At 39.3% G+C, this 22,186-nt stretch overlaps 1 protein-coding gene across 1 annotated transcript in view; it reads right to left on the bottom strand.

Annotated features, from left to right (window-relative positions):
- The window catches only part of mtrex (Mtr4 exosome RNA helicase), a 22,771-nt gene extending 585 nt beyond the window's left edge, over positions 1-22,186 (bottom strand). Inside the window, exons 1-26 of the mRNA XM_039675447.2 lie at positions 22,027-22,186; positions 21,571-21,708; positions 20,950-21,016; positions 20,819-20,881; positions 20,623-20,735; positions 19,821-19,995; positions 19,654-19,744; positions 19,403-19,527; positions 18,638-18,736; positions 18,191-18,308; positions 17,669-17,800; positions 15,511-15,590; positions 15,072-15,182; positions 13,872-13,973; positions 11,988-12,113; positions 10,219-10,369; positions 9,743-9,915; positions 9,541-9,609; positions 7,829-7,957; positions 6,183-6,293; positions 5,329-5,517; positions 3,448-3,611; positions 3,174-3,279; positions 2,144-2,200; positions 1,514-1,676; positions 455-559 (exon numbers count right to left, since the gene is read on the bottom strand). Of these exons, the coding sequence (XP_039531381.2) occupies positions 455-559; positions 1,514-1,676; positions 2,144-2,200; positions 3,174-3,279; positions 3,448-3,611; positions 5,329-5,517; positions 6,183-6,293; positions 7,829-7,957; positions 9,541-9,609; positions 9,743-9,915; positions 10,219-10,369; positions 11,988-12,113; positions 13,872-13,973; positions 15,072-15,182; positions 15,511-15,590; positions 17,669-17,800; positions 18,191-18,308; positions 18,638-18,736; positions 19,403-19,527; positions 19,654-19,744; positions 19,821-19,995; positions 20,623-20,735; positions 20,819-20,881; positions 20,950-21,016; positions 21,571-21,708; positions 22,027-22,184 (3,115 nt within the window). The 5' untranslated portion in view covers positions 22,185-22,186. The remainder of the gene's footprint in view (positions 1-454; positions 560-1,513; positions 1,677-2,143; positions 2,201-3,173; positions 3,280-3,447; positions 3,612-5,328; positions 5,518-6,182; positions 6,294-7,828; positions 7,958-9,540; positions 9,610-9,742; positions 9,916-10,218; positions 10,370-11,987; positions 12,114-13,871; positions 13,974-15,071; positions 15,183-15,510; positions 15,591-17,668; positions 17,801-18,190; positions 18,309-18,637; positions 18,737-19,402; positions 19,528-19,653; positions 19,745-19,820; positions 19,996-20,622; positions 20,736-20,818; positions 20,882-20,949; positions 21,017-21,570; positions 21,709-22,026) is intronic.

The following is a 22,186-nucleotide window of genomic DNA, read 5'->3' as shown; positions in this document are numbered from 1 at the left end:
ATTGACTTGACATTTGTCTGTGCTGTATATTTAGACTTGTTAAAATGATTGGCAAGCAGCTTAATAACATACTAACATTCAAATGTATTCATTTATTTTGACCTACATTTTTGCTAGCAAATCAAATACTAAATAATTAGCTTAGCAGCACGCTAAGCCAGTTCAAGATATTTAGAATTGCGTAAATTATTTTCAGCTCAATAGGTTTTAAGGGGGAAAAACTCTGTTGTAAACAGTCAAAACACTGAGCTGCCATATCTTGGATTGTGGCTTTATAGTTAACGTTATCTTACATCTCAAGCCCGCAGGTTCTCAGAATGTGATCAATAATTAAATCTTTCCAAGATGCTTTACCAGTCAAGTGCTTAAAGCTGCCCACAATAAACTGGATACTCTTTGCACATGGCTCTATTTAACTGAATGAGTCACATCACGAGTCTACGGCATGTCCTACCCGTTGCAAACTTGTTCTCCAGCTCCGTGTTTCCAATGGCCTTGGCCGCTTGGCACATCTGCCTCATGAGTTCCTCCAATCTGCGCATACAGCGGATAATACTGCCTGAGAGAGAGAGAGAGAGAGAGAGAGAGAGAGAGAGAGGAAGAGTAAGTCCTCTCTGTGCTCACAACATACCGATCACATATAGTCATTTTCAGTGCTTGTAACCCATAGTTCCAATGTCCAGTTGCATTAGAAATGTTTATCTCTAAGAAACCTTTCTTGACACAAGGGGATTTTTACTGGCATGATGTTCCGAGATCTCCAATGAGACCAATCCAGTACGAGGTGAAAGGGGATGGAGAGAAAGAGAATAGGGGAACTTGCTCAATTTTTCATTTAACATTTTTCCCTGACTACAATTTATCGCTACAAGTGCTTTGCTGTTTGCTAATGCACTTGAACACTGCCAAACTCTCACCTCAGGAGCAGGAGCACGGACACACAGGGAATTTTTTTTTTGACCGCAAGACATGAGGCTCACGTAATGCTGTGGACATGGCCAAGTCTCAGAGCAGAGTCCTTCGGAGAAGACATGCTGAAAAGATGTCTTAAACCCTTTCACTTCCCAACATGTCTCAAGTCTGGACCTATGGCTGATTCCCACTTTTCTCACAAACTACTTACATTATTTAATTTCTGGGAACATAGTCTTTTCATAGTAGAATTCAAAACAAGCCATTGTCGGGAACTAGAGCTGGGCCATATGGGTAAAAACAAAATATTATGAATTAGGAATTAAAATAAAGGTTTAGGGGTGGGGTTAGGATAAGGGGGCGGAGATGGGTAGGTTTAGGGGTGAAGTTAGGATCAGGGGGTTGGCGATGGTTAGGTTTAGGGGTGGGGTTAGTGATCAGGGGGCAGAGATGGGTAGGTTTAGGGATCAGAGGCAGAGATGGGTAGGTTTAGGGGTGGTGTTAGGGATATTTAACTGATATGCTTTAATATGTGAAAGCTTGACAAGCAGAAATTCAGTATTTTTGGGATAGCTGACTGTTGTTCTGAGGGAACTAGTACCTTCAAACACATCTGTCATTTTGCATATCTGAGCGAACGAGGAGCCGTTGGCCCAGGTGTAGACCACATCCATCAGGTGCGGGCGGAACTGGTTCAGGTAAGTGTCCTCGTTCACGTCCAGCTTGGCCTCAGCGGACACCTTAGCAATTCGCTTGGCACATTCCTACAACCACAGCAGCGGAACACACTCATTCACGACAATATAGGACAATTCACAACTAATCTAGCTACTACTATATGTACAATTTAATTGGTATTCGGCCAAAAAGTTCATATCGGTGCATCCGTAATTTTACAGTGTGATCTCTTAATTTTACACTAACTTAGAAGCAGTTTGTACTGATGGTGAATGGTGCTCATTTATCAACACAGCAAATGTAGTATTGAAATGAGGCCATCAAACTGACCTAAACATACCACACAGAAACTCTTCACACACTGTAAAAACACTGTCAAACTGTTCAAAACAGTGTCTTTGGAAGATCAGACTGACCTATCTGCATAATCCGTGAATGCAAACAGAGGAGGGAGTCTAAGCGTTATTTGGTAAATAGAGTGTGTGTGATAGTGAGCTTGTAATGTGAAGAATTTCAGGGTGGTTAAACAAGTCCTCCCCCTCGAACACACTACCTGCATCTGTCGCAGGGGTCCCGCCAACTGCTCCGTCAGTTTGGGCATCTCATTAGCCTGTGGACGGAAAAAGGCAATAAAGGAACCCTGTCAGAACAAATATACCACGCATTTTGACAGTGCACTTTAACTTTCTAAATGATACATAATAGGAATGTGATCTGCCAGACTTCAGGGGAGAGGCTTTCATTATAGCTTTGAACAAAAGAGGATGACATCAAATATGCATTTAAAATTAATTGACTTCTTAACAAAAGCAACATGTAAACTCTGCATCATGTGACAAAATAAACCCCTTAAAATTTAAAGGAATACTCCACTTTTTTGGAAATAGGTTCATTTTACAATTCCCTCAGAGTTAAACAGTTTTCGAATGCATTCGATCCATCCGATTTTCTGATATTTAGAAGAATAACCATTGACTTCCATAGTATATATAAATTGACAGATGACTAACAAGAATAAGCAGCTGTCCCATGACCAACACGCTTCACGAACCAACATGCACGTCAAACGGCACAACAGGATCAGACATGACACTGGGTGAAAACATGGTTTGTTTGGGGTGGGGATACCTGTTTGTGTGACTAACAGCATTACTCTGTGGTGCAACAAACGTTATATGGTCAAATTATTCACTACTTAATTTTAATTGTTCCCTTACAATAAGTTTCTTACAACAAAAGCCAATTTACTTTTCATGACCATTTTCTGGTTTTGCTACTGCACCTTTAAAGCCCAAATCAAACACAGCCGAACAGTCTTTCAGTAGTTTGATGGTGTCAAATCAAATAAGAACATTTTTATGAGCTAATTTCCATATAGTGCAACAATTCAATGAACACGACATGCTCTTCACAAGTCTCAAATATAAGCTGGGCCTTTGAATATCCTCATTCCCTGCATTCATGACCATTTCAATACAAACATAACAGGTTATTTGGGCCCATAACTGTCATAACCCATTGACTTCTCTCATATTACACCCTCACCACATCTCAGCATGTGCATGACGACATTTTGGCCTTACGTTTTCCTGGAAGACGAAGCAGCTGAGGAGTGCGGTGGCCTGCTCCGCCGTCAGGTCGTTGAACAGCCCGTTAAACACCATCTCTGTCAGCAGCAGCTCGTCTGCACTGTGAACACACAGGAAATACAGAAGACGCTTCACAAACAAGTTTGAGTGTTACAATTAAGGGCTGTTAGGGTGCATTATTGGAGCTTTTTGACACGTCTGTTAGCTTTTCAGAACAAGGACTAGAATTGTGAACAAAATCAGCAAATCATTTTTTTGGAAATCTTACCTGCTGATCTCACAGGCCACACGGCCTTTCATCTCGATGACATCAGAGGAAGTGGCGAATCCCAGGCGCCGCAACACACGCTTTCTGCACTTCAGCTCATCCATCTGCAGCACAGTACGAGCTTTCTTCAGCTCACGCTTCGCCGCTTTAATGTCCCCTGCAATCTGATACACACAAGCACAGAGAGAAAACACACATTCTACTGCTTTAAATGTGTAGTTTAACGTATCAGTTTCCACATCAACAACTACATGTTCCAGCAACATAAACGTACATTTCAAAGAAACGAGAAAATAGCAGAGCTATTCATAACACACCTGTCGCACGCTCTTGCGTACAAAACACACCATTAGACCTTCCCACAAACAAATGACATCTGTAAACACGCACTTGAATTTTTCTTGGCAATGTTTGCGTGTAACGCATCAACAAACAAAGACACCACATAGAAAACATTAGGGTGCTATACATTTCAGCACTGATCTGTAGTGACAGAGGACTATATTAAACAATTAGTTACCATTCTCTAAGAAATCCAAATCAGTCCAGATAGCTAAAATCAGTTGAGACAGAAAGGTTAAATGGTGTTGGCCTGCTAAGACACATTTGATTTACCCCGTACAAGACTCTGTCCTAATGCCATTACCCACTTGACAGCTTATCTGAGATCTTTCTAAAGTCAGGCTCAGACTGAAAACAGGACACTGAGAAGAGCCAAACTGTTCTCAAGCAAAAAGGGCAAGAATTTCTCACTCCCCCAGAAACCACATCCAACAATCGACACCACATTCTTCAGCATTTAATATCCAAACTCGCTGGATGGAGTATTGCTGATGCTAATGTGTGGTCTGAATGGCATGACCCATATTCATGCCTACAACTAGGACACGAGCCAAAGAACAACTGCTCTTCACGATAAACCAGAAAATTTGTAAATGTTCTAAAAGGGAGTAAACGTCATTCAAATCACCAAGAAAAGAATTTGCATTGAATATTTTATAATATACTTGAAGCAAATATATGGCAACAATGTTATATTATTTCAAAATATTTATTTCTAATCGTTTCATTTAAAAGTAGACTATATAAGTCTATTTGTCATGTCTGTGAGGCAAGTATCCAATACGCCAAGTTTCGGTTCCTTTGTGACGCGCTCCAGTTCTTGCAGTCAAAGACGGATAAACTTTCTACTCTCAAGAGTATTCTGTCCGCTGTCAAGTCCATTATGAGCTTTATCGTGTTGTCGAAAATATTGCATAGCGTGCTTTTGGCCTCGAGTCTGGTACATAGGTAGGTACATCTTGACGGTAGATGACGACGATACATAACACAGCATACGCAGCGAAGCTGCTGTGGAAGCCCTGCCTTTACAACCAAGTATTAGGCTCTCTAGGGTTACTTCCTGTAGATTTTTATAGAACAGGGTTGATTTAACCAAAAGTCTAATCTGGGTTGGAGGGATTTTCCAAGTCTCAATGATTCATCTGACCATTTGATCCTATAAGGCGTACTCCCAACAACAACTATAACCCATGTGCAAAGCCTACACAGACCGTATTAAAACAAAAACACTTATCCTCTTAATGCTTTTGCACAATGTGAGCAAATATGTGGCCGTATGATTGCTGTGATCCGATTTGAGCACCTATTCACCCGGCACTAAAGCCAGTTTCCCGCTTTTGTTTGGTTCTGGTGGACCTTCAAAATTTCAGCCGCAGGAAATGACATCCACCCCTTCTAGTACGCTAAACAATGGAGCCATATTTAAAATTACAATTGTGCCTCCTGCACTGACCAGAAAAGGGCAGCGTCAATGAAAAGACATGACATTAATATCAATCCCGCTTTGACATCTGCACACGCACATCCGAGTGGACTCACCAGCGCTTTCTTCTCACACAGTTTGTAAACTGCCTCCAGGTTGGGGTCGCTATGCAGGGGGTGCGTGTACATTCGGTGCTCGAATGCCTCCACCTTCTGAATGACCTTCTTCAGCGCTGGATCCTTGATACCCATGTCGTCTATGGGATCAAGCAGCGGAACGCCATCTGGGAAACGTTTCTGCACCTCCTGGGAACGAAGAGCGGTTACGTGCTTTAACCTTTAAAATCCCTCATATTAAGATAATGATCATCACTCAACACCTTCCATTAGGAGAATAGTTGAGATGGTCCAACAGGAAAAAACAGTCAAGTGATAAGCGTCTGCAAATAATTGAGGTCAATTCAGTGAAGTGTAAAGGAACTGTGTGATTGTGTGAGGAATGGTTCAGGATTAACACGATTAAGCAATTTGCTACGATCGGCATAGTACAACACAGATGTGCCCTAACTTTTTGTAGTGTAGTGCATGTGTAGTAGTATGTGTTAGTGGTAAAATGCTACAGTGCTGCTGTCCCATGACATCACTACTATGCTTAAAGACAATTACACGTTTATACATTTTCCACTTTCTTTAGTGTGTAATGTTGCTGTTTGAGCATGAAAAAGGTCCAACAGCAAGGCCACGCTCAAAATTGCTTAAATCACCTTTCTTTCCAATTCTGAGTTCAGTTTGGAGTTCAGGAGATTGTCTTGACCAGGACCACACCCTGGCCTAAATGCATTGAAGCAACTGCCATGTGATTGGTTGATTAGATAATTGCATTAATGAGAAATTAATCAGGTGTTCCTAATAATCCTTTAGGTGAGTGTATAATATGCCATTAAAAATATACAGAGTGTGTGTGTGCCGACCTGTATGGATTTAAGCATGCTCTGCCGGTTGTCATAGGGCCGCAAATCCTTGGGGATGTAGAGCCGAACAGAACTAATGGAGGTGATGAGATGAAGAATCACAGGAACAACCTGAACAATAAACAGACAGTTCTGATTGGAAAGATCTCCTCCGGTTGCCTCTGCATGAAGAACTTCACATCGTGGCCATATATGACCAAAACCACAGCGAGAAGCAGGAGGGTCAATCTAAACACATTTAGCAGGACCGGCGCAGACATAAAGCAGAGTTTACGAGCCAACAGAGATGGGGAAGAAAAACAACAGCCATCAGCTAAAGCCATTGAGCCTCAAACCTCTGGAGCGCCGGTTAAATTGCTTAACGTTTGGGGGAAGAGAGGAAAACAATGACAAAATCACAGCTGTATCGTGGCACTTTGTGATTTTGTATGCTGTGATATGGATGACAATTTGTTTATTTTTGTTTTTGAGTAGATTATGCTTGAGTAGATTATACTGGCATAAGTGCCAGTATTTTGAACTCCAGCCAAAAGAAACCTGTTCAAAATCCAGCTGGTGTAGGCAGCGGTCCCACGTTCCACAAGAACAGGGTCATGCTGAATAAAATAGGGCTGCCACTCAATTAAAAACTCAATAAGAACACTGATCATTAATATTTACGGACTGTTAACTAAAACAATGAAAACCTATTATCAGGAATTTAAATAAACCTGATATTAAATATAAATATTAGATTAAAAAAAACACAACAACTTATTTATAAAAGTTGCTTTGGTACTGAAGTACGGAAATTACTAAAAATGAAATAAATTATAGCTATATAGAAATTAAAGAAATTGAATAAAAGACAATGGTAAATTGAATAAACTGAAATTATAAAAATAAAAGCCAATTCAAATTATTAATAAACAAATCTCAACATGCACATCGCTGTCGGGGTTTAAAAGATGGTGGTTTCCTCTGCACAGCTGAGGTATGGATGCATTTCCAGTAGTGACGTCCATCAATTTAAAAGTAAAGGAATAAAATTGCACAATTGTCTAATTAATCGTGAGCATAGTGTGATTTTCTATGTCTTGTTCTTTTTAGTTAACATTAATGACACAGACAGCAGCAATTTTATTAGGCTGCTGTCACTTTAAGATCTGAAATTGTGACCGATCTGACAAACCTGATGTCCTTACAAGTTATAAAGTCATTTAAGACTATTTAACTAATTTATGAGGATACTTAATAAAGCGGTATTTTGGCATACGTTTGTGTATTTTGCCGATTAAGCACAAACAAGATCTCGATGTGAAATCGCTTTCTGTGCGCACGAGTTGTCACTTACAGGAAATTCACAGACAGTACAGTACAGATAAATCGGTACAGATTTAAGTTATTTTTTTTCCATCTTATCGTGCTTTAATGGTTTAATGGCACTTGAATGAATGATAGCATGATCGTATAATATAAAAAATAAGAATATCTATAGTAATTGTGTTAATTATTTATTAATATTTTAATAACTAAATAGTTTTAAAAACGTTAAACAGGAAAAGAATGCAATAATTCAGCCCAACTTCAGCAGCCCTAGTTTCTACATAAAATCTAAGCTGGTGTGTCGATTCTGGGGTATGTTAACCATCAAATACTCTCATCACCTGCATCTCGCCCTTTTCCCCTGGGCCTGCCGGTTTGGCTGCCTCTGTGGCCGCGTTCTTTACGCTGTCTTTGCTGCAGTGGACCAGGACCTCCACCACAAACAACGGGTCAACATCACCACCTCCAACCTACAAAGAACATACACAATTTTATTTCTGCACCAAAAAAAAATTTATTTATGCACCATGACCTTTAAGGGGTCCTATAATGCCCTTTTACGAAGTCCAGACTTGTTTGAATGTTTTCATGCTTGATTGATCAAAAAATGCATTGTTTTTCATATATTGTACATTACAGCACCACGCTTCATTTTCGATGAAGCCCCTCCTTCCAAAATACGAAAATGTGCTGTGATTGGTTAGCTGGCCCAGTGTGTTGTTAGTCCCGCCCCTTCATAACCACGAGTTCTACTCTAGTGTGAATATTAAGGGTGGGGTCATTGAGGGAAGCATCTTACAACAGCGAAAGCTTACGCAAAAGCAACAGAAAACAAGCTGTTTTCACAGATAAACGTTAGGGTAACAAATGTTAAGAAACAGTGTTAAAAAACAAAAACTCCAAGTTCGTCATCATTAGGAAGGTCAAACAAATAAGTTTTCAAAACGTTGGGGGGAAAAAAACGTGTCTCTGACATGGCGCCAACACGGTCTTCTCTAACGCAGCTCATCTAGGCCCCATCCCTTTTTTTGCATATTCCGTGGGCGTGGATTATTTAAATTTAACATTGTGACTTCATCTGTTAAAAAAAAAAAAAAAAAAAAAAAAACCAACGCAGTGTAGTCAAAACAAGCCATTTGTTGTAGTGCTTGAAAAGTGGATTCTGTTAAAAAAAAAATCTCCCCTTGGAATGGACTTGTAGATCTTTTTTTATGCTCAAACAGCACCGTTACACACAAACTAAAGTTGAAAAGGTGTAAAAGCATAATAGGACCCCTATAAAATAAAGCTTTTAAAAAAAATGTTTTTGCTGCTGGACATTTCAAAAGCAAGTGGTGATATACAAGTTATGTCTGTAGAAAGAAAGCTGCTCATTCTTAAAGCTTAAGACTGGAATACACTTCAAGGCTTTTAAAAAACATACAGTTTTTAAAACACTAGCTGATTTAGTAAATGGTTACAGAGAAAACTGATCTACTAAATCACTAAACAACTGAGGATCACACACTACCAGATTTTAAGGGCCTGAGTCTACCAAAGAATTTTAGCCAGTTGAAAACGGCATGAAATCGCTGCTGCCATTATTAAATACGCAGCACTCCTATTGAAAACAACTGAAAAATATGCTTCGGTAGAGACACACCCCAAGTCTTTCCAAACACAAACTCTTGCAGAAATGCACAAACTCTCATTTCTAGGAAAAACAAAAACAATTCTATAATTGGATAAAAATAAAAAAATAAAAATCGAACATGTTTGATATCATCTGACTGGATGCTATGTGATTTCGACTGCCCAAAAGTTGGCTCTGGCTTTCAACTAGCACCACTTTTGCACAAATTTTTGACTTGTGTATTAGAGCCTTTAGTTTCCTTTTTTTCCACTTGGACTTTTTTTCCACATTTTCAGTTCAGAAAGAACAAGAACTAGTTCAAGTGCAAGTCTCAAAAGATAAAGGAAAATTGTATTCCTCATGATACATGATCTCTTATAATTGGGCGCACTAACCACAAAAAAAAAAAAGAAAAAAGAAAAAAAAAAGAAAAGGTAATACCTTGACATTTGCCTTCTTTTGGAAATTGACGACTACACCCCAACCAAAATCCAGATCTTCCTTTTTCACCTGGAAATGAAAAACCCAAAAAGTGTTAAGCATTTTCAATTTCTATAAACTAACAAAACCAAGCAGGACTGAGGGGCTATATTTCGATGAAAAATTAACTGTATTAGTACAGAAAAAGCAGCAGGCCATTTACCCTGACCAGTCTGCCCGGCTGTAGAAAGGGCAGGCAATATCTAGGTTTGTGAACAAACTCCTCGATTTCCTTTCCCAGTTTGGCCAGCTGCTGACGGATCTTGTAGTAGGTCACCACACTCTCTTCATTGGGGATTCGTATCGCATTATACTCCTCATCCAGCTTTTTCATCTCTGTGAGAATCACAAAATAAAAAGTGAGAAAAATAACAAAGAAGTTCTGTAACAACTATACGACAACCCAATTACTGATTTTATGTAAATTCTAACGAACAAGAAAATCTAGTTAACCAAATTTTAACTTGTGTTGTGCTAAACTGACTAACAGGCTGTTAGGACATTTTGAAAAATATTCCTGCTGTTCTGTTTCACAGACAACATGATGATGCATAAATGATTGCAGATTACATAAATGATTACAAACGATTATATAATTTATCTATGGAAAATATTCCTTTAAATCATATCCGTTCTTACTCTCCACAACGCCAGGCACGGCTCTATAGTGCTGGAACTGGTAGAAGGATTTCTCCAGCATGTACTCAGGGTTGATCTCCTCCACACGCAGTAGATTGAGCACCATGTTGTAGGTCAGGTGGAATGCACTGTTCAGAGGATCTGCCGTACCCTACGAGAATAAAAAGGTGTTACTCAAATCATGAATCCGACACAATCCATTGACACCCATGTGGTGGAAGAATAAAGGAGTTCACTAGATTCATAAACTGAGATGTGGAATATGCCAAAAGTGCATACACTAAGCAGCCTTTTGTGCTTCGATAAGGGCACTAAGCCACATCACGTATTTGCTTTTAGTTCACTTGACAGATGCATTTAGTAAATGCAGATGCATTCAGATTGCATTGCCAAAGCAACAAAAATAAATGTTATATTTCATTACAAAACCGTGCCAATTCAGATTAAACCATGGTGGGCCGCCAGAGCCTAGGTAATAAATGGGAAACACTGATTTAATAAAAAAGCAAATTTACCCATAATTGCACCACAAAAAAAGTGGCTACCCACTTCTCTAGCTGTGTGTGTTCACTTCTCCTAATGCGGTGCACTAACTTGGATGGGTTAAATGCAGAGGACAAATTCTGAGTATGGATTACCATATTTGGCCTTCACAGGTCAAAAATAAAAATTATATGTGTACAGTTGGTGGTACTAGAGGGACTGAGTTAGGGCCTGCTCACATATCGCATCTTTTGAGTGTTCAAGTTCATCATTTCAAATGTAGGCACGCGGTATGCATTGCTCCACCTCCATAATGGATGCAAAGCATTTTTTCCAAGTGCGTCCGCGCCACATCGAGATAAAAACAACATTTCGGAATGCTGCAAGCGCACCGTAGGTCATGCGACAAGAACCAACCGGAGCGCAACTGCCCTAGCGCTTTGGAAAAAGGAGAATGCGGCGCGCCCAGAGTTTTCTGCACGTTTTAGGCGCTATATGTGAATGGCACCTTAGACTTCAAATTTGCTATGGTTAATGTTGGGACTGTCCTGTATCTGTGTGATTAATTAAATTTTTACCATAGTTTTATGGGCTGCCATTAAACTAATGGATAAAAAGAAGCTTGTGCCACCATGGCAAACATCTCTTAAATTCCACAACGCAAATAAAATAAAATGATCAACCAATGAAGCTTTTATACACGAGTAAACAACTGACCATGCTAAGAGTAAGAAAACCACAGAGCTCGGTCTATAAATCAACAGGTTTTGCAACAGAGGCTGATTCTACGCAGGCCCAGAGAAGAAAATTGAGAAGGTGCTACTGATGTGGGCCAGAAAATTTATTTTAGTGATATGGCTTTTTCAGCATTCTCTTTGAAACTTACAAAAGAACCATAATAAAGTACAATTTGAATTCAGCCAAAAGGGTATTGAGCAAGACTTTTTAAAGGACCCCAAGCAGAGATGGGATGTGGCAATCCAAGCTTCAGAGGGGGGAATCGTGAGTCTTTAGGGGCGAATCCAGGCAGGCAAGCATGTGAGACTGAGAGAGCTTATGGAGTTCATGTTAAAGAGTGTATTAATGAATGTCCCTTACAGAGGGTGCCAAGGCTTAGAGGAGGATAAGGGGTTTAGGATAAGAAAGTTTGTGCGTCAGAGTGTGTTGGCCATTACCTGAACAAAACGTAAGGAGAACTGCTTAAAAAAAAACAGTTCATCCAAATACAAAAACAAAAATAAAGAGAGTCATCATTGTCATGGCGTGTTGGCATGTTAGTGCATTACCTTCAGTAACTGTTTGCCAACCGCAGGGCTCATCTTCTCATCCACCATGAAAATGACTATTCCCCTCTCATCCATTCCTCTTCTGCCGGCACGTCCTGACATCTGGATATACTCTCCAGAGGTGATCTAATGTGGGGGGTTGGAAAAATATGAATTTATTACTATTGCATAAGTTGGTTAAATTAACCACATACAGCATGAGTAATTACCCTGTTGGCTAAATATGTTTTTCTGAATTATCAACTACCAAAAAAATCTATAAAATGATATTAAACAGTGAACATGTACTTCACATTAAGTTTTCCTTGCCAAAATATATATTTTTTAAAGCAAACCAACTGTAAAAGGACAAACCCAACATGTGGTGCATTTAATTTAATTAGATTTTATTTAAATATGAATTAATCTATGCATCTCCTGTTTTGTTCCATTTTGTTTAGTTAATGTTTATAGAAATGTAGTAGTTCATAAATGGCTCAAAATAAATGGCAATGAAACTGTACAGTTACCAAGGACCAAAATGGATTAAGTGTTCACAATAAGACCAGGAATGTATTTTATAAAAAGTAAACAGGGTCCATTTTGATTTCATGTAGATGTTAAATGTATTTCTAATGCCATACACTACCATTGTCTTACGATCATTTATTTGAATAAAAATACAATGAGGGACCGTTCGGTATTTATGGAATAGACCACCTGAGGAAATTAGGGGAGGGTCATGTCTTTTTATTCTTTGTTGACGGGAGGGTCATCCAACTTTTTTAGTCTAGGGGGAGGGTCACCCAACTTTGTATTAATGCAAACAGCTAAATTTAAAAGTGGCTTGTTTGGTACATATTTTCCATGTAGCTCTCAGTCTCGGCCCCCAAACGCTAGCAGATGGGTCTGACCCAACAAAACCGGAGTGTGGTGATGACGCATTAATAGGGTTTAAGGGTGGCGCTGCCAATAAAGCACCTAAAAGCTGTTATAAAGAACCGGCAAAAGTAATGATTATGAATATGTCAAATATAGCAAGGATTCATTTTAATTATTTATGAATAAACCAGTGTTTTCTGTGTCAGTGTCGGCTGCAAAGATGAAGTTGATGATGCTGACTCGTGATCTTTGCAGTAGTGAACGTCCCAGAGAGAAATGCATGTCATAAGGATTAAATATATTCTTTGATAAAAAAAATAAAATAAAAAAAAAGGTTTACACTTTCTATTTTGCATTTCTCTCCATTGATTTTAATAGATCAGGAAAAAGGCTAATCTGTTAACATGCATAATGGTGGTAAAATCACCACAAGAAGTGGTTGTTAATAGATTTTGCTGTAAGGATCTGCAGTTGCTTAAACGATAAGGTTTCCATCTTAAAGTTCATTACTGGTACGGCTCTGATAAATCACAATCTGGCACCAAACTCAAACAATGTAACATATCAGCCCATTCGTTTTGTAAATATTGTTTTTGCCTGATAACCCCTCCTAACGTTCCTCTGCTATTTTACAGCAACCCATAGCTGACCCCAGATCAGTCTTATCTTCTATTAAGCGCTAAAAGTCCCAGAGAGGGGCTCAGTGCCTGTGAACGGTTAGTCAAAACTTTGAATGTACGTTTTCTGGCAGACTCATGGATACCAGATGTTCCTCACAAAACGTTTTAGATGGCAGCTTCCATCGCTCCCTCGCTCTGTGCTGGAGTATAAAGCCAAGGGCCTCTTTTATTCACAACAGCTTGAGTCATTGCCTCACACTCACGCAAACAATACGTGGCTGCTTGGACAGCACTGTTGCTCGACCCTGTGTCCTCTCTGTGCAACGGTGGACGCTGAGGCAAAGAAATGCTTTGGGAAATTTGATAAGTGATTTTATGAGAAGCAGAATAGTTTGTGATTTACCCAGCGGAAGTCTTTGCCGTCAAATTTGCGTGCACTGGTGAAGAGAACTGTTCGCGCAGGCATGTTGATTCCCATGGCAAATGTTTCTGTAGCAAACAAGGCCTAGAGAGAGAGAGATGTTAAACCAAACCATTACCACAGACACACAAGCTATTATGGAAGTTTTGGCTGAGAAACTAGTGAGGTGTCTTAAAGGGACAGTTCACCCAAGCATAAATCTTAATCCCTCACAGTCAAACCTGTATGACTTTCTTCCATGAAACACAACTTTTTGAAGAATATCCTAGGTGGACTATATGACCTACATCTTTAATCACAGCACCTGTGTATAATGATGTTATTTTCGCTGAATGCTAAACCTAAATTTAAATACGCATGAATTATATCAGTAGATGCATTTCTACCATTGGATGGTTGAATTGAAATGAAGAAAATACAAAACTGAAGCCATACAATAATTTTGTGTGAGCAAGGCACAACTCACGGCATTGCTCCAAGAAATTATGGTTGCATTAGATGAATTAAGTTTAAATCAATGTAGAGTGTCAAAGATGGTGCACTCATATTACTATGAATGGGAGAAAGTGCAATGCGCAATATGGTGGAATAAGTCCCGCCTTCTAAATAAAAGAGACGATCGCTCGTTGGTAAAGCCATCGTCTCCCTGCAGATGCTGCTAGAAGCTCTGGCTGTGTTCTGACGCCACATGCACACTGGCTGGTCCAGCCTGAAAATTAAGATATTTGTCATGATTTGAGCATTTAGAATCAAAATTGAGACAGCGGTCATCATATTTCATTTGTGATGTCAAATATGAAATTTAATTATAAGCTTGATGAACAGCTTGGAAGATATTGATGTTCCCCCATTCGAAAAGCCATTTTGCTTAGAGCTTCTGCAGAAAACAAGGTTTTGATTTGATAATGATTTCCTAACACAACGCTTCAGAAGGCTTAGAACATAGAGCATGGGTTATATGGACTACTTTTAATTTGTCTTCAGTGTCATTTTAGAGATGGATATCTTTAGCCCCAATTTACTTAGAAAAAAATAGTGTTTCCCATGAGAGAATTTTCATACAGGAAAAACAAGATGGTGAGTAAATTGAAAACTAATTAAAGGTTGTCAACTCTGAATGACATCATGTTCAGCTAAGGTGAAAGTGTTTATCCAACATTACACAAAGGTTCATCCAGTCACCTTTATCAGACCCTCAGAGAACAGGATCTCGATGGTCTCTTTGAGGATCGGGAGGAGGCCGCCGTGATGAATTCCAATTCCTCTCTTCAGCAACGGCAGAACATGCTCCACCTGTTGAGAAATGATCTCAATTAAACACAGACAGCTTCAGGACTCGGACAGGCCACTACTGGGTTTAATTACAGCTCAGTCAGATCAGCATAGTGAAGCTAATAAAGACCAGCTTAAAGACCTAGTAACACCAAGGCCGAATTTTCCAAGACACAAACAAGCACAACAAAAATTAAGGAATGGTTCATCTAAAAATGAAAAGTTGGTCTGTTTACTCACACACCTTGTTAGGCTTAATTGTACATTCACACCGCCGCCTGCAAGAGCGTCAAAGTGGCCAGAAGTTATTCATTTTCAATGTGAGCCGGCGGCGAGCTCCGGAATTTACCTGTGGCAGCTTTTTATCTTCATCAGAGAGGCAGTCTGTGGCGTTGCTGAACACTTCTTCCACCAGTTTTTTCTCGTCGTCTGGGATTGGATAGAGAAGTTAGAAATCAGACATCAAACTGGGAATTTCAGAGGACCGTTGCTAGAAAGTGCAAATGGTTTTTGGTAGTTCAGTGTGTACATGTGTCAGCTCAAAGGCCTCTGAAACACAGCCGGCATCACAAAGTTAGGTGTGCGTGTTTTACACAGCTGCTCAAAGGACTTTCCATGATCGTATGAAAAGCACAACAAACCAGAGAGATATAGACATAGTAGGGTCACAAGAAGGGTATTGAAAAAAGAGAGAGTTGTCCTGTTTTCCTGCTCCCAACAGAGCCTAGAAACAATGTGTCATGAGGGATCTCTATTTCTGCCTGCAGCACGTGGTGTGGTCAGTCTCACAAGGCTTAGAACATTCAAATTTGTAGCATAACAAATTAAAAACTAAATATAGACCAGCAAATAGTTCTGCTGTATTTCCAACACAATTATGCCACAAACAAGTCTTTAAAATGAAATACTGAATTTTTGGAAAACAGCAATAAAAGCTCTCAAAGTCAGGAAAATGAAATGTATTAAACTATTTTAGTGATAGTGACATTAATGCAAATATTAAATTTCACAATTTAGTAATTTCAAATTCACTTGCACACTTCAGTTAAATTTAGCAGTCTTTAATGGTCATGGTGTTATGTATTAAGTAAAAAGCAATATATTAATATCTTATTCATAATATAATCATTTTTCATTCTGAATTCTCTAAAAATTCATTAAAAAAAATCAGGTTGTACCAAATTACATTTTAAAACCCAAATTTACCTTTCCAAGTCTCAAGATCAAGTTGTCGGATATTTTAAGAGACTAAATGACCTTGACACACTCACGAGTCACGACAGTCTGCAGGGGTCCTCTTTTCCCCTATGATTTTGCATTTTGGTTGCACCACATGACTTTGATTTGGCAAATAAATGTTTCAAATATTTATATTTCAACAGCTGCTGCGATGCTTATTAAACGAAACAAATTAAACTACTTAAGGTTTTCTTTTCAAGAATTTTGTTCTTTTAATTAAACTTTGTCTTTATGATGACATCAGGACAGTTGAACACCACTTTTTTTTTACAGTTTATTCGGTTATTCTAATATGCATGACCATATGATTAGGTGCACATTACAGTTTTTCCCCATTTTATATACAAAAGAACAGACCAACCAGAACAAAACCACTGAGAGAGAAGAATTGAGACCACAATATCTCTGCAGCGGTCACTGCTTAAGCAATGCCTCAAAAGATTAGAAAACCAAGAGACCAATCTACTTGTGCATGCTGGAAATGATGAAAATGTTCTGGAAACCCTCTATAAAATCACACTTGAGCTGGAAAGCTCTCATGATGACATCTGCTCATATAAAGCCAATGAAAACAGTCTCCCCACCTAAAGCAAGACTTGCAAAACAGTAACAGCTGTGTGGATGACTGCTATTGCGGTCCCAAGTGCTCACCCATATACCATCAAAGGCACAGGATTTCAAGCTTTAAGTGCACAATATTCACAACCAAAACAAATTTAAAAGTCCACAATAATGCAACGCTTCTGTGTGCGCCACCACATCAGTCACTTTTAAAATAAATTCAATTAGGCCATGTAAAGCAAAGCGGTATGGGAAGTGGCAAAACTTTTGAAGATTGTTAAGTCGCGCATGCTGTACATTTCCCTTAAAAGAGAACAGAAGGTTTGACACGTCAATAGACACGAGGAAAGGCCACGCTCGTACGTTTGGCTCTGTAACACATTCTGCTTAAAACAGATGAATACTTGATAAAGAACTCCCTGGAACTGTTTCAGAAATGGAAAAAATCCCACAAAAACACAAAAATGAGCTAATTTCTTTCTGACACTATTTGGCCGTGATTTTCGTTTTTTTTTTTTCTAAGAAATAAGCAAGATAAATCATCATTGCAGCAATATTTGAGCAATAAGAGTGAGAAGGAAAACTAGGAAATATTTCTGAGAAGAAAAATTGTACGCCATTCCAAGGCTTAGTTTAGCCCTTGCAGGTGCATAAGCAACAGTAATAGTCTTAGCAAGAATCATTATTAATTATTATAACATTAATACCTGTGTTGAAATCCAGTTTAGCCACTTGCAGTGCATAGGCCTCACATTCTTTCTTACTGAAGCTGAAGATGATCACCGGCTGGAAGTTCCTTTCCATGATCATCTTTACGATCTTGAAGACGTTAGACGGACCTGACCAAAAATACAATAAATAAACCAAACCAAAAAAAAGCAGCAGTGATTTAATACAACAATCAGCATGTTGCAATCACCTAAAGCCATGTTAATGCTTAATATTAATTACAATCTAAGGCGATTTGATCACATGAGGATATTGCTAAAACACAAGCGTAACTGTGAGATACTCAACAAATTAGAAATTAATTCTTCTTCATATAAAACATTTAATTTTGTAATCCAGTGTTTATTAACCATTTATTGGTTGCCTGTGAAATGTAGGCTTGGACTTCATATTATTGATCCAATTCATTGAATCAGTGGGTGTCGGATACCAGAAGAGACTAGAGCAACTTTTTTTGTCCTTGCTTCTCATTTTATATTGGCTTTTAAATAAATACTAACCTTTGGTTCCCCCCTTTCTGCCTTTGGGGTCCCATTTGCCCCCAGTGTTGCCTCCACTGTCCCCCACATCCCTCAGGACCTGCATAGCGGTGTTAAAATTGTCTTCTCTGAAGTCTCCCTAACAAGAAATGCCCCAAAAAAAATATGATTACATAACTGCATTTATACTAGGAACATTTTTTTAAAACCTGATCAGCTCGTTGCGCAGCTGTGGCTTGGCAGTTGTACAACACACACACACGCACTCTGATATTTCAGCATTCAGGATCTGTGTTTAATTACATGAAGATGTGCCATTCTTGAATGAAAGCTTCAGTCTACACCCATGTCAGATAATTATAAAACAGAGGGCGGCGCACCCCCCAGATCACACAGATATGTTTAACCTTCATCTCTGGTGATGGAATAAAAGCTTTAATGCACAATTCTAAGTATTTGGTTACTTACGTTCTCGTCCACAACAAGATGGAGTCCATCGCCCCCTGCTGGAAAGACGTAGTGCTGCAGTGGAGTGGGGCGGTAGTCGGTGTACACCACGTGACAGGGCTGCAAGTAAACAAGGAAACTCATCCTGGATGCATTAAAAACTCAGATCCATTTCCTTTAATCTGAATCCATTTGCTTTAGCAAACATTGATGTGTGTAAGATATATATATATATATATATATATATATATGATAGTACATTTTTTTCCTACTATGGAAGACAATGAGACCAGAAACTGTCTGGTTACTGATATTCTTCTAAATATCAGAAAATTGGCTGAATGGATTTAAAAACAGTAAAACTCAACTGTTTAACTCTGAGGGAGTTGTAAAATGAGCCTATTTCCAAAAAAAGTGGCGTATCCCTTTAATAATGTCGGACATTTCATTTTTTTCTCGGCCAATGTCCGGTAATTACCGGACAACGGAAACCTTGGTTCAGACTGTTTGTTATAACATAATAGTGGTTGACAGCATGTTCCTAAGGTGTTCTAGATGGTTGCTAGGCTATTAATTGAGACAAATTTAGAGCAATTTAAAGCAGATTAAGGATTTTAAATTCATGACCATTGAAGCAGACTCTGAACATTCTATCAATCTTAGTATTTAATTATAGGAACTAAAGTTAAGATTGTTCAATGCAAGCTTATGGGATATTAGACCTTTCAATAGAGGAAACCCCCAGATCTGTCAGAAAAACTAAACAGAATGAACACAATGACCCACCTGTTTGTGGAGGTGACAAATCCACTCTGCAAACTGTCGAGCGTTGGGAATGGTGGCTGACAGGAAGACATGGTGCACATTGTCAGGCAGTAGGATGATGGTTTCCTCCCACACAACTCCACGCTCTGCAGGTCACATGACCACGAAAGACACAAACTCAATGACCGCAAACATGCGATAAACTTGTGCACTTCAAAATATTTCAGGTAACTCTTGTATTTTCTGCCGATTAAACATTATATACAACCAACCTGAGTCTCTCATGTAATGGATCTCATCAAAGATGACCCATGCCACCTCCCTCATAACCTCCGACCCTCTGTAGAGCATGCTCCTCAAAATCTGAAAAAAGACACCCCAATAAATCAATAAAGAGCCAGTTGTTGATGTTGCAGAGGATAACGGGCCGCTGTCTCACCTCGGTGGTCATGACCAGACAGGAAGCTGTGGGGTTAATAGTGACGTCACCGGTCATCAGACCCACGTCCTGGAACTCTTCGTACATCTCTCTGTACTTCTGATTGCTCAAAGCTTTGATGGGACTGGTGAAGATGACTCGCTGCTTTTCTCGGAGCGCCAGAGCAATGGCATACCTGTGTGCAGAAGGAAACACACTGAGATCTAAAGCAGTGTTTCTCAACCACTGCATAACAAGACTGTTTTGAGTGGGTAGCAGTGTGTAGTCACTAGTCAGACACAACAACTTAATTCGACAGGTTTTTCTGATGCAAGACATTTATTTGGAAATATGTACGTGAAAGCAGTTGACTCTTCTGTAAAGAATTTTCTCTTCTGTCAGAGAATGGGTTTTTCCCATTCTACTGCGCTACTTTTCCATAGTTTTCTATGTAGATGCTAGACGGACGTGTTTGAGTGCTTGCATCTCACGTCTTTTGCATGTGACACAGCGTTCTAAAAACATGAAATTAAACCTGTCTCTAGACGTCTGATTTTTGTTCTACTGACCTGCGTCTCATTGTCCTGATTCAGTCCTGATGTCAGGCTAAATGTCCAGTTCACAATGCATTTTTGCAGTAAAAATTCAGAGGATGCAATGTTACATTGTTAGATCGTTTTATAAACAGTTATACTACTGACTGTTGAATACTTAAATCTGATTGGTGTCCGATGGCCGAACCAGTTGAGAACCACTTATCTAAAGAACTGATCTTAAGTAAAAGTGGACACAGAGAATATATTTTAGTCTAACGGACACTCACTCCGCACACACTGTCTTTCCTGCCGACGTATGGGCCGACACAAGCACAGACTGGTTGTTGTCGATGCACAGGATGGCCTCACGCTGGAAAGGGTCGAGTAAGAAGGGGTACTCCTGCATGAGGGAAAGCAAACCACGTTCAAACAAAGGCAAAGCATTGATGTTGTCATGGGATGTTCAATGAGGTTCAAAATCACCTTAGCAGCTTTTCCAACGCGTGGTTTCAGAGGAGTGTATTCCTCACCAGCAGGAAGAACCACCTGAGAAAAGAAGATAGGGTCACCACATGATCATTCCACAGAGAGATGTTTATTTCTACTGTGTTTACCTCATGAGTGCAGCCTTCCACTGTCTCCACCTGCTCCGCTTTCACTTTAGGCATGAGCTCTGACAGACTGAAGGATGACACAAATGGAGAGAATTACTATTTCACTTAGAAGTATAATTAAGTTTGCAAAATGAATAATCAGCCCAGTAATAGTTTAAATGAATAATGTGAATTGCCATTTCATTTAATGGTAACACGTTGCAATAATGTCTTATTTGTTACCAATAGGTAATGTATTGACTAACAATGAGCAATACATTTGTTAAAATGTGTTAATTTTTTGTTAACATTAGTCAATATAAATCCAGCTGTTCACTGTTCATGTTAGTTAGAATACAAATACAACTTTTGATTTGAATAATGTATTAAATTAATGAATGTTGAAATTAAGATTAAAGATTAATGTCATATACACCTAGGATGACTTGAGGGGGAGTAAATCAGGGGCTAATTTTCATTGTTGGGTGAACTATCCCTTTAGTCCAGGATTAATTGTAAAGCTCAGGTAAATTATGAGCAATGTGAAATGTGAAGCAAGATAACCCAGGGTTTGCAATGACCAAGTGTGAAAAGCCCTTATAAAGTATTTCAGAAGTAGTACATCAAGTACACCAATCTTACTTGATCTCCTCAGCTGATACTGTTTCCAGCTTTTGTCTTTTCCCAAGCACCACCTCGTCTGGAGCATCATCTTCTTCATCTCTTTTGCGGACTGCTGCAGAACCGCCCTGCGGTTTATCGGCTTTATTGAGCGTCTTCCTAATATTACATGTAAAGACAACAAAGATTCACTCAACAGTCATCTAGTGCTTATATGTAACAGGTCACTAAACTATAGTGGCTGGTAGGATACTTGCTAGTCTCCAGGGTACTGCTAAAACCATTTTCCAGTATAATCTGGATGGTTGCTATTGTGCAGCATAGGGAGTGTATTGTGTGTACAGGGAGACAGTCAGATGGACTAACGTTAGGTATTTTAAGTTTCTATCAATGGCGCGTCACATGTGTTCAGTAAGACCATACAATATCTATTGATTAGTTCTCCAAAACAAACTTCTATCCAGCACGTTTACCTACCCTGACTGAGCTGCGGACTTTGGAGCTGCTTTTTTGCTGGATCCGGCTTGTTCTTCATCAAACACGCTGAACAAATCGTCTCCAAAGGCGTCCGCCATGACTTCAAAACCGACAGACACAAATCCCACACGGACCTCGTGCCGGAAGTGACATGACATGG

Source organism: Pimephales promelas, chromosome 23 (genome assembly GCF_988280905.1).
Source record: "Pimephales promelas chromosome 23, fPimPro1.hap1.1, whole genome shotgun sequence".
NCBI lineage: Eukaryota > Metazoa > Chordata > Actinopteri > Cypriniformes > Leuciscidae > Pimephales > Pimephales promelas.
The sequence above is the reverse complement of the archived record's forward strand: the minus strand, read 5'-3'. Positions and strand labels throughout refer to the sequence as shown.